Here is a 13,689-nt window from a genome sequence, read left to right as displayed (position 1 = left end):
ACTCCATGGTTATTGGTCTCTTTGAATTTCCTATCTGTAAAAGTTAGGATTCAGTCAGGAAAACAGAACCTACAATAGGTACTTCAATAAATAGGATTTAATTGGGCTAAATGTGTTCAAAAGTTTTAGAAGAGCTAAGAGCAAACAGAGAAAGGTAAGACACCTCAGAGATTAGTAACTATGTGGAGCCTCTACCATCCGGAAGCCACAAAGGGAGGAGGAGGGCTTATTACAAGTAGAGAGACAGAGGAAGGAAAGAATCTGAGAGGGAGAGAGAAATATATCCTGGCTTCTCCCTTCTTCCTGCCCTTCAGCCTTGTGCCAGTACCTCTCATTGCCCAATAAAGCCAAAAGCCAGTTAGCAAGGGAGAGCCTGGGAAATACAGTTTGCAGAGATCAGGTCCCAGCAGGTAAAGGGCTGGGAATGTACCTGTGAGCAAAAAATGGAATGATCTGTATGCAGTCTCTTGGAATGTCAATTTTGCTAATTTGCATTTCTCTTTAAAAGAAAAAAAAAGCTACTTCATTTATTTTCAGATGTTTCTCTCAGTTTTTGCAATTTTGTCTTAATTTATGGTTAATTCTCACTTCTAAGTGTCAATTTTATATACTTTATTTCCTTTGTTATTGTTATTTCCTTCGTTATTGTTAAGCTTTCCTTTTTAATGCTGTCAACATTTTTTCTATTTTTATTTTTGTCTAATTAATAAATATTTTTCATTTTTTCTTTTCAATTCCTTCTTTGTACTTTCCTTAGTTTTATATTGTTCCCCCTTTTCTAACTTCTAAAATTGTATTTTAATAAATTTATTTAAAAATTTTCTTACTTAGAAGTGTAAAGTTTGTGAATCTTTGAGCATATTGAGCTGTATATCATGGAGCTTGATGGTCAGTGTTTTATTTACTGTTATTTCTAGGTCTTCTTTTAGTTTAAAAACTTAACTTTTTCGGCCTATGCATTTTTTTAGGAATGATTTGATTTTTTTCCCTTAAAAATTCTGATAAAGATTTTTTCCTTTAATTGAAAGAGGCTAGATAGTGTGTTTAGTATGCACTATTTCTATTTTTGAGGAAAGTTATGAAATTTCTTATAGCCCAATATTATCTAATTTTTAAAAATATTCTTTTAAAATAGGTATTTTTAGACCTGTAGTGTATAGAGTTTTATATATGATGATAGATCAAACATATTCATTATTAAATTACTTATTCAGATACTCTGTATTATTATTTTTTTTTAGTCTAGTCTCTCACAGGTAGAGATGAGTATATTTAATTCTACTACTTTTGATTTCTCATTGCATTTTCCACCATTTTTGCTTTCTGTTTCAATGTACTGTTTTCTGGAATGAAAAGAATCACAACAGTTATATATTCATTCTGAGTGATATTCTTTGGCAACATACTGTGCCCTTCTTTGTTTTATATTTTGTGTCCAGAATTCAGTTTTATATCATTTGAATATAATGACTGCTGGATCTTACTGTTCATATTTTTCTGGGGGAGGGGTTTCCCTATCTTTTCTGTTGTTGTTACATGTTATTTTATTTTACTGATGTTTCTCATTTTGTGTATAGTGAAGTTTTTTCCCCTCTGATTTGATAATGTTTTCCTTTTCATAGATGTTTAACACATAAAGTTTACATATAATATTTAACAGATGTGTTTAGTATAATTTTTATTTTGCAGCTTATTTTTAATTTTAATCATTTTAAGTTTCTTTTGTTTTCTTTCTTTTTCTAGTGGACAATGTTAACTTCCTTTAAAAATTATTTTTGTAATTCAGAAGGTCTATATAGTCTGCTTTTTTCTAAACACTCAGTTGTTTAACTTTTGAAACTTAAAATTTATAAGCTTAAATCTGTATCTCTTTATTTACAAACTTTATAACTAAAGCTGTCTATTGACTCTTATGTATGAAAGGTGAGGAAATGAGCATACTTATACTTCTTATCCATCTCTCACTCCTGATTTTGTTAGTATCCTTTGGGATTTTTGTCTAGTTTATTATAGTTAAATTATCCCTACTTTCACATTTTGTAGCTCTTCTCTCAGAAGTTAAGATACTTTTTTTTCTATTTTGTAAACTTAACCACAATGGTTTTATTTTCAAATTGTATTAATATTCTTTGCCTGTGATTAAATTTTTCTAAAATTAAACTTCAGATATTTTCACTTTTTATTATTTCTTAACCTGTCTGTAGCTTTCAGCATCAGTGACTGTGACTACTGGTAAAATTGCATTATGAGGAACATTATTAATCCCTTAAGCAGGATTCTGTATAATAAAGCAATTTGAATATCTGCAGATGGTCTGCAGATGAGATGAGTATTTTGTTTATTAGGTTACAAGGAATTATCTTCCACAAATTATCCTAATCAACAAATAATTTATCTATGCTTTGGCCACTGCTATGCCCGAACTAAAGAGCCATATCTGCAAAGTGCTATATCAGTTTAATTATAAATGTTGAAATGCATCTTTTCTGTTTGTTTGTTTCTTTATTAAGCATCTGTTAACATTTTACTCATCCCTCTTTTTAAGAAATATTCCAGCCATGCGTCTAATTCGAGTTATACACCACCCAAACATTTTCTTGCACTCATTCCTTTTAGGCCAGTGCTTCTTATTGCATTGTGTGCTGCTCTAATCCCTCTGTTGTTTTATCAGTTGAAGATAGACTTGTTAATTTTCCTTCCCCATCATAATTGGCATTGTTCTATGCTATCTAATTCTAGTTTGAAACTATTAAAAAAATCTTTTAATGGCATATTTTCACTTCATGGTTTTATTCTACATTTGTTCCTCCTTCCCTCCCTCTCTCCCTTCCTTCTTTCAAAGAATATTTGATAGCTATTATTTCAGGCATCACAGTGAATACCTAAAATAGTGAACAAAGGGACACAGTACTACCCTCTTGGAGCTTCCATTGTAGTTGGGGAGACATTAAAAAAAAGTATACATACAAATAAATAGTTGTTTTAAGTGCTAAGATAAAGAATAGCAAGCATTAGACCTACCTGAGATTTAGCTGATTCCTAAAGGAAGAGGTGGATCTTGCCATGTGAAAGAGAGGATGAGCTCCTAGGAAGAGAGAATGTTTAGGAAATTAAAGGAAGACCAGTGCTCCTAGAACTTATTTAGCTGGGTAGATAATGGCAAAACAGAAGTTGAAAGGATAGACAGAGGACACATAATCTGAGACACTATAGGTCTTAGAAGGAAGTTTGGATTTTTCTTTAAATGAAAAGGAAAGCCAGTGTAGGATTTTATGCAGGAGATGACAATTTCTTTTGCTACTTTAAGGAAAATGGTTTGGAAAGGAGCATGAGTAGAAGAGAGGACACCAATTAGGAGGTGCTGCAACAGTCTAAGCCAGAGATAATCATATCTTCCAAAAGGGGTGGCAATGAATATGAAGAGAAATGGGTAGATTTGTGGTAGATTTTGGAGGGAGAATCAGAAGGAGTTTCTGATGGATTGTTCATGTGCAAGGGTGACTTGAGCTTCAGAAGAACAGAGACTTCTAGGAAGAGAGGGCATATTTATTAGCAGTATTAGGTTGTTGTTAGTAGGATCAAGCCAGGTTTTTGTTACAGATAGAAGACAAATGGAAAGTTCTGATAAGAAGTATAAGGAGTTTTCTAATCATACAGCAAGAGTTCTTGAGAGTACAGGATTCTATAGATAGTGTCCTGGGTCAGAATAGGAGATATTGAGGGCAATATGGGATTGACAGTTGGGGTGATAATATATACCTTGGGAGGTTTTGACTTTGCACAGTGATTGCAGTGAACAGGGCTATTAGACAGGATGAGATGTGCCCTCCTGGGAGGTGAAGGGCAATCTGACCTAGTTGTGTGATCTTTAATGTTAGCTTCTAAGAAGGCTTCTCCCTAGGCTGCAAGGACTCCTACATAGAATCACAAAAATTTATTGCTACAAAGCACTTAGGGAGTATTTGTTTTTTGAAGATAGAGAATATTTGTTTTTTGAGAAAGAAACTAATTCCTCTCACTTTATTTTTGGTAGCCTTAATATTCTGCACCTGCTATAGAATGTTCTCCTAACATGGTATTTTTTAGAGTGAAAATATCAAATGAAAAAGGCAAAGCTCCAAGAATTACTAGGGCAATTTAAAGTATGTTTTTAATCCACATTTGTATAGTTTTTCTTGTTTTCATCTTTGTTAAATTTTATATTTTAATGGAGGAGCTACATCAGTTTTAAATGGCTTTGTGGTATCAAGAGCATCTTAGTACTGAGGTTTTTGAATTTGAAAGTAAATATGATGAGCTCATAGGCCACCTGTCTTATTTCATGTTCATAATAGCATCTCACAACTAAAAATGATCTTTTTCCCTAAAGAAATGTCCTCAAAGATTACTTTTTTAAAGAAACATATATTGCAGTGTATCAAAAACAAGATTACTAAGCTAGACCCTGGTGAGTTCTGACTGACTAAGAATTTGCTTCCTTTAGGCTATACTTTTGATTTAGTTACCTATTAAATTTTGATTTAGGATTATTTTGGACTACTAACAGAAACAATTAATTCTGTTTATTCACAGATCAAAGGTAATAGTGTAGAAAATTACTCTTGTGAAATATCTGAAACTATACCTTGCCTATTTTTTGTATCTTTACCATGGATCCTCTCTGACCATGGAAAGTCTCCAACACCTGTTTCTGAATAGAATTTTGAAGACCTGTGGTGAAGAGCATTCCCTTTACTTTTTTTTCAGTATTTATAAGCTAGAAAGTCTAAAAACAGATGACTTGTTCTTCCAGCAGTATCCATATGCCCACTTGTCCCAAACCCACCATTATGTGTGTCTGCTATGGAGGAAATGTGTTGGGCTAGAAAAACCATTGAGAACTAATGGTATTTATTAAGAAAAGAGTTAAGATAGAAATGTAGAGAATACAAGTATTTAAGACATAGACAGCAAAAGAAGAGCAGGTATAAAGTTTGAGAAGGAATTTTTAGGAAGGGAGGAAGGCAAGCCAGCATGTTGGAAGATGAGAAGCCATAGAAACCAAAAAAGAGGGTTTCAGGAAGAAGTGAGTTAGTAGAATCAGATGCCTCAGAGAAACAGGTTAAGAATGAAGATGGGTAAATTTCTGTTGCATTTGATCATTAGGAAGTGTTAACCTTACTGAGGCAATAGAATGGTTTGGGCAGAAGCAATATATCAGTGTGTTGAAAAACAAACAAGAAGTGGTAAAATGAAGACTGCAAGTGTGGCTTCTCAGAGTCCCTTAATCCTGTCCTAGAATTCTGCAGTCTCTGATTACTGAATTTTGAAGCATTTGTTCTTGAATTTAAAGATATTAAATATGAACCACTCATATAGCTCCTTGCATAATTGCCAGAAACCTGCCATTTTTATATTAATGTAATAATTTGTGTAAAACTATATATTTAAAGTTCCTGAAGACAGCTAAGTGGAAACCTCTAATACAAGTGCTAATTTTATTTCTTATTTTTTAAAAAGTCTTGGCTACTTATGATTCAGCAGACGGAACAACTTAGTAGGATAATGAAGACACATGCAGAGGACCTAAATTCTGGGCCCTTACACAGGCTCACCATGATGATCAAAGACAAGCAGCAGGTGAAGAAGAGTTATATAGGTGTTCATCAGCAGATAGAGGCAGAGCTGATCAAGGTTTGTCTTTCCGTTCTGGAATTCTTTCTTTAATTTAATTTGATTTCTAAATTCACTGAAATACTTTATCTTGTTTGACTTTAAAAATTGTTTAGTCACCATTTCCTGACAAGAAGTAGATTTCAGTGTCTCTAATAAGTAGTATCTTATTTTTACTGAATATACAACATTATTGATTATAAGATACTTTGTATACTCTCATGAAAGAAAAAAATGCTGCCAATTAAACGATGATATAATGCTTTCTTATCACTTAGAATTTTTATTTTTTACTCACTGAAATAGCTCTTTTAGGCTTTTAGAAAATTAATTTGCATCATGTAATTCTATGCATATAATAAAAAATAGGCAAAATAAATTAGTTGGAATATTTCTAAATTTTTTTCACAGAGTCTGTCTCTTCTGGATAACTTTTTACAATGGCTTTTGTTATGAAAATTTGCAGATGTACAGAAGAGAGAATAGTTAAATGAACTCCCATTGGCCTATCCATCCACATAGTCAATATTTTCTTTTGTTTTTGTTTTTTTTTCATCTATACTCTCACCTACTTTTCTTCTACAATGGATAATTTTAAAGAAAATTCCAGGTATTATTTTATCCATAAATATTTTAGTATATATTGCTAAAATAAGTACTCTTTTTAAAAAAACTATGTTATCATTAACCCACCTAAAATAACAATAATTCCTTAATATTATTAATTATCCTGACTATGCTCAAATGATTGTTAAATGTTTTTTACAGTTGTTTCATTTGAATCATGATCCAAACCTGGCTCATATGTTGCATTTGAATAATCTCTTAATCTCTAGGTTCCCCTCACCACCCCACTTTTAAAATGCCATTTATTTGTGGAAGAAACTGCGTAGTTAGTCTATAGCATTTAATTCCTTCATTTTGGATTTTGCTGTTAGCATCTTGTGATGCAGTTTCACATATTCCTTCATCCTCCAATTTTCTTGCAAACTGGAAGTTAGATCTAGAGGCTTGATAAGATTTTGGCTGTTTATTTTGGGCAAGATACATCATAGGTGCTGGTATAGACTTCCTGTTGTTTCATATCAAGACGTATATAATGTCTGCTCATTTATCTTTTTCTGATGTTAAACTTGACCAATAGGTTCCAGTGTTGCCAGCCTGGTCAATCTATTAAAAAAGTTTCTCTTCAGCCTTTCACCTAATAGTTTTAGAAACACTTCATATTCACCACTTAGATCCATTAGCTCAGTGGAGGTTGTAAAATGGCAATATTTTACTTCTGTCATTCCTGATGCAATTGTTAGCTGGAGTTTTTCAATAAAAATTTTTCCTGTATCAACTATTTGGTTGCCGTGAGGTGTAAGGTAGTATAAATTCTTGCTTTTTTTTATTAATTTGCCTGTTTGGGACTTCCCTGGTGGCGCAGTGGTTAAGAAGCTTCCTGCCAATGCAGGGGACACAGGTTTGATCCCTGGTCCAGGAAGATCCCACATGCCACGGAGCAGCTAAGCCCATGTGCCACAACTACTGAGCCTGTGCTCTAGAGCCCGCGAGCCACAACTACTGAGCCTGTGTGCTGCTACTGAAGCCTGTGTGCCTAGAGCCCATGCTCCGCAGCAAGAGAAGCCACTACAATGGGAAGCCAGTGCACTGCAACAAAGAGTAGCCCCCTCTGGACACAACTAGAGAAAGCCTGCGCGCAGCAATGAAGACCCAATGTAGCCCCTCCCCGCCCCCCAAAAAATTGCCAGTTTGCCGAATAGTGAATTGGTTGTTTAGCAAGTTCAAAAGTTAAGACTTCTAGTTTCCAGACCAGCATGTTAGAAGTTTGGAAGTTGTCCCTCCATCCTAACAACAAGTAAAAAGCTGAACAAACTGAAAAATCAACAACTCTTCTTAGATCCATTAGAGAAAGTAGGTCACAGAGCAGATGACTGCCCCCCCCCCCTCCAGTTGGAGAGACTGACAAACGAATACAGAGAATCACAACTTATCAGAGCAGCAGTGGTCTCGGGAACCATTGTTGGTTGTAGAAAAACCTGAACTGTAACTGACAAATTCTGGAAGTTCAGTGAGGACATTTCTGAGGGTTAAAAACTCCAGGAGGACCCACTCATTGAGGGGCCTTCACACTTGTGAATTTTGCCTCCCAAATCCCTATGAGGTTCTCACAGAGAATAGAGGATGAAAAAAAATTTTATGATCCTGATAGTGGCAGAGGAAAAGGAATAATTTTGACATATGCTAGAGCATTCTGTTTTTAACAAGGTCTGTTTTCAGGACAAACTGTTTAGCCAGAACCGAACTGACCTGGGGGAAGGGAAGTACCCAACTCCAGCCCACTCTAGCCATCCTGTCCCATGTAAGGCGGGGTGGGGACTGAGAAGTACATGTGAAGTTCACAGTCCAGAGGCACAGGCTCAGTGAAAGACCAAGACCTAATCAGAGGGCTATAAAATGCTTCTCCTTCCTTGACAACTTATCACCACATTAGTACAGGCCTGTTTACCTCAGTTCCTTTTACCCAGTACATTATACCTGATAAGAAGAAAGAGACAAAGCATACCAAGAGGCAGGAAACACAATTGGAAGAGACAGAGCAAGCATCAGAACCAGACATGGCAGGGATCTTGGAATTATCAGACTGGGAATTTAAAGCAACTATTAATAATGAGCTAAGAGCTCTAATGAGTAAAGTAGGCAGCATACAAGAACAGATGGGCAATGTAAGCAGGAAGATAGAAATCCTAAGCAAGGACCAAGAAGAGATTCTAGCGTTCAGTAACATTATAACAGAAATGAAGAATGACTTTGACTGGCTTATAAGGAGACTGGACACAACTGAAGAAAGAATCTCTGAACTTGAGTTTATATCAATAGAAATCTCTAAAAGTGAAAAGCAAAGAGAACAAAGACTGAAAATAAAAAGTAAAGAGCATATTCAAGAATTTTGGGACCACTACAAAAGATGTAACATACATATAAGGGAATACCAGAAGGAGAAGAAAGGGACTGAGGAATAGAAGAAATTTTTGAAACAATAATGACTGAGAATTTCCCCAAATTAATGTCAGACACCAAATGACAGATCCAGGAAGCTCAGAGAACACTAAGCAGAATGAATGATGAAAACCCCCCTCATAAACCTAGAATTCTGAACCCTGTGAAAGTATCCCTCAAAAGTGAAGGAGAAATAGTCTTTGTCAGACAAACAAAAATTGATGGAATTTGTTGCCAATAGACTGAGAAGGATAGTATGATATAGGTCAGAAACTTGGATCTACATAGAGAGGGAAAGAGCATTGGGGAAAGAATGAGTGAAGATAAAATGAAAACTTTTATTTTTCTCATTCTTAATTGATTTAATGGATAATGGTTTACTGAAAACAATAATAGCAACAATGTATTTGATTATGTACACTCATGTATATATCCTGTGTGTGTGTACATATTTTTATGTATGCTTATATATAAGTGAAATGAGTGACAGCCATAATACTTGGGATGGGAAGGAGGAATTAGGATTATTTTGTTATTGTAAGGTATTTACACTGTGCATGAAGTGGTATATTGTTATTTGAAAGTAGGAGTGGATTAGTTATAAATGTATGTTGCAAACTCTAGGGCAGCCACTAAAAAAAGCAAAAAAAAAGAAGTATACCTAGTATGCTAAGAAATGATAGAGAATAGAATCACATAAAATACTCAATTAAAACCACAAAGACAAAAAAATAGTGGAAGACAAAAATTGGAACAACTAATAAGGGTAACAAATAGGAAGCAGTAACAAATGTGGTAGATACTAATCCAAGTATATCAATAATTACTTTGAAGGTCAGTGGTCTTTATGAACCAATTAAAATACAGATATTGTCAGAATGGATCAAAAAACAAGACACAACTGTATGTTGCCTACAAGAAACCCACTTTATATATAAAGACACATATAGATTAATAGTAAATGGATGGAAAAAGATATACCATACTAACCCTAATCGAAAGAAAGTGGGAGTAGCTATATTAATTGCAGACAGGACAGACTTCAAAGTAAAGAAATTTGTCAGGGATAAAAAGGGGAATTACATAATGTTGAAGGGGTCAGTTCTCCAGGAAGACACTGTAATCCTTAACATGTACGTGCCTAACAACATAGCATCAAAATACTGATAGAACTGCAAAAAGTGTTAGAATTGTAAGGAGAAATGGATGAACCTCTATTATAGTTGGAGATTTCAGCACCCTCCCCACCCCCCATCAGAAATGGACAGATGCAGAAGGCAGAAAATCAGTAAGGACAGAGTTGAACTTAATAATATCATTTATCAACTAGATATAAGGAACATCTATAGACTACTTCATCCAACAGCAGGAGAATACACATTCTTCGCAAGCTCACATTGGATGATTCAACAAGATAGACCACATTCTAGGTCATAAATCACACCTTAATAAATTTTAAAAAATAGAGTTCATACATTGTCTTCTCTGAGACCACAGTGGAAATAAACTAGAAATCAGTAACAGAAAGATAGCTGGAAAATCCCCAAATACTTGGAGATTAAACAGCATACTTCTAAACAACACGTAGATCAAGGAAGAAATCTCAAGAAAAATTTAAAGATATTTTGAACGAAATGAACTTGAAAACAAAACTTATCAAAATTTGTGGGATACAACACAAGCAGTGCTTAGAAGGAAATTTATAGCATTGAATGCATTTGTTGGAAAAGAAGAAAGATCTAAAATCAATCATCTGAGCTTCCACCTTAGGACAATAGAAAAAGAAGAGCAATTGAATCCAAAGTACACAGAAGAAAAGAAATAATGAAAATTAGAGCAGAACTCAATGAAAATGAAAACATGAAACTAATAAAGTCAACAAAACCAAAATCTGGTTCTTTGAGAAGAATAAAATCAGTAAGCCTCTAGCCAGGCTAACAAAAACCCAGTGTGGGTACAAATTACTAATATCAGAAGTGAAAGATACATATCCTGTGGATATTAAAAGGATAATGAAGGACTACTTTTTAAAAACTCTATGTCCTAATTCAAAAAGAGTCATGTATGGGTTTCCCTGGTGGTGCAGTGGTTGAGAGTCCGCCTGCCAATGCAGGGGACATGGGTTCGTGCCCTGGTCTGGGAAGATCCCACATGCCGTGGAGCAGCTGGGCCTGTGAGCCATGGCTGCTGGGCCTGCACTTCTGGAGCCTGTGCTCCGCAATGGGAGAGGCCACAACAGTGAGAGGCCTGTGTACCACAAAAAAAAAAAAAAAAAAAAACAACCCAAAAAAGAGTCATGTACCACAGTGTTCATTGCAACTCTATTTACAATAGCCAGGACATGGAAGCAACCTAAGTGTCCATTGACAGATGAATGGATAAAGAAGATGTGTCACATATATACAATGGGATATTACTCAGCCATAAAAAGGAATGAAATTGAGTTATTTGTAGTGAGGTGGATGGACCTAGAGTCTGTCATACAGAGTGAAGTAAGTCAGAAAGAGAAAAACAAATACTGTATGCTAACACATATATATGGAATCTTAAAAAAAAAAAAAGGTCATGAAGAACCTAGGGGCAAGACAGGAATAAAGATGCAGACCTACTAGAAAATGGACTTGAGGACATCGGGAGGGGGAAGGGTAAGCTGTTACAAAGTGAGAGAGTGGTAGTGTATATATGGAGAGTGGTAGTGTATATATACACTGCCAATTGTAAAATTGATAGCTAGTGGGAAGCAGTCGCATAGCACAGGGAGATCAGCTCAGTGCTTTGTGACCAGCTAGAAGGGTGGGATAGGGAGGGTGGGAGGGAGGGAGATGCAAGAGGGAAGAGATATGGGGGTATATGTATATGTATAGGTATAATTGATTCACTTCATTAAAAAGCAGAAACTAACACACCATTGTAAATCAATTATATTTCAATAAAAATGTTAAAAAACAAAAAACAAAAAACCCCCTCTATGTCCGTAAGTTTGATAACCTGGGAGAAATGGGCCAAAGCCTTGAAGGACACAGTCTGCTAAAACTCACATAAGAAGAAATAGACAATCAATAGGCACATATCTATTAAAGTAATTGAATCAATAATTAATAACCTTCCAAAACAGAAAGCACCAGGCTCAGATGGCTTCAGACTCAGATGGGTTCATTGGTGAATTCTATTAAACATTTAAGGAAGAAATTATACTACCAATTCTCTACAAACTATTTCAGAAAAAGAAACAGAGAGGAGCTTCCTAACTCCATTCTGTGAGGCCAGCATTACCCAACACCAAAAGCACACAAAGACATTAGAAGAAAAGGAAACAACAGACCAATATCTATTATGAACATAGATTCAAAAATCCTTAATAAACTATGAAGAAATAAAATCCAACAGTGTAGAAAAAGAATTTATACACTTTGACCAAGTGGAATTTTTTTCAGGTGTGAAAGGCTGGTTCGATATTTGAAAATCAATTAATGGAATCTATTATATCAGGAAATGAAAAAAGAAAAATTTCATGAGCATATGAATAGATGCAGAAAAAGCATTTGACAAAATCCAACACCAGTTGGGTTGGTTCTTAGTAAATGAGGAATAAAGGGGAACTTCCTCAACTTGATAAAAGATATCTACAAAAATCTTATAGCTAACATCATCCTTAGTTGTGAGAAACTCATAACTTTCCCACTAAGATCAGGAGCAAGGGAAGGATGTCTGCCCTTACCAATGCTTGTCAACATAATACTGGAAATCTTAGCTAATGAAACAAGGCAAGAAAAAGAAATAAAATGTGTACAGATTGGGAATGAAGAAAGAAAGCTGTCTTTGTTTACAGATGACATGGTTGTTGATCCAAGACAATCAGCAAAAAACTCTTGGAACTAATAAGCAGTTATAGCAAGTTTGCAGGATACAGTGTTAGCATACAGAAGTCAATCACTTCCCTATATATTAACAATGAACAGGTGGAATATGAAATTAAAAACACAGTACCATTTACATTAGAACCTCAGAAAATGAAATACTTAGGTTAACAAATATCAAAATATGTACAAGATCTATAGGAGGACAATGACAGAACTCTGATGAGAGAAATCAAAGAAGAAATAATTGTAGAGATATCCCATGTTTGTGGATGAGAAACCTCAGTGTTGTCAAGATATAAATTATTCCTAATTTGAACTATAGATTCATCAGAGTCCCAATCAAAATCTCGGCAAATGCCAAATTGATTCTAAAATTTATATGGGGAAACAAAAGACCCAGAATAGCCAACAGAATATTGAAGGAGAAGAACAAAATTGGAGAACTGACACTACCATGACTTCAAGACTCATCATAAAGACACAGTAATCGGGGAGAGCTTCAAGATGGCAGAAGAGTAAGACGTGGAGATCACCTTCCTCCCCACAAATACATCAGAAGTACATCTACATGTGGAACAAAACTCCTACAGAACACCTACTGAATGCTGGCAGAAGACCTCAGACCTCCCAAAAGGCAAGAAACTCCCCAGGTACTTGGGTAGGGAAAAAAGAAAAAGCAGAGACAAAAGAATAGGGACGGGACCTGCACCAGTGGGAGGGAGCTGTGAAGGAGGAAAGGTTTCCACACACTAGGAAGCCCCTAGTCTCACGGGCGGAGACTGCAGGTGGCGGAGGAGGGGAAGCTTCGGAGCCATGGAGGAAAGCGCAGCAACCGGGGTGCAGAGGGCAAAGCGGAGAGATTCCTGCAAAGAGGATTGGTGCTGACCAGCACTCACCAGCCTGAGAGGCTTGTCTGTTCACCCACCGGGAGGGTGGGGGCTGGGAGCTGAGGCTCTGGCTTCCGAGGTCAGATCCCAGGGAGAGGACTGGGGTTGGCTGCGTGAACACAGCCTGAAGGGGGCTAGTGTGCCACAGCTAGCCAGGAGGGAGTCTGGGAAAAAGTCTGGAGCTGCTGAAGTGGCAAGAGACTTTTCCTTGCCTCTTTGTTTCCTGGTGATGAGGAGGGGGGATTAAGAGCGCCGCTTAAAGGAGCTCCAGAGACGGGCCTGAACTG

The 13,689-nt window shown here is 35.9% G+C and overlaps 1 protein-coding gene across 1 annotated transcript in view; it reads left to right on the top strand.

The window, feature by feature from the left end:
- The window catches only part of FER (FER tyrosine kinase), a gene marked incomplete at both ends in the record, with an annotated part of 430,653 nt that overhangs the window by 30,549 nt on the left and 386,415 nt on the right, over nt 1-13,689 (top strand). The window contains 1 exon segment of the mRNA XM_079702183.1: nt 5,500-5,673. Coding sequence (XP_079558309.1) covers nt 5,500-5,673 — 174 coding nt within the window.

This window comes from Hyperoodon ampullatus, assembly GCF_949752795.1.
Source record: "Hyperoodon ampullatus genome assembly, chromosome: 4".
Lineage (NCBI taxonomy): Eukaryota > Metazoa > Chordata > Mammalia > Artiodactyla > Ziphiidae > Hyperoodon > Hyperoodon ampullatus.
The sequence above is the reverse complement of the archived record's forward strand: the minus strand, read 5'-3'. Positions and strand labels throughout refer to the sequence as shown.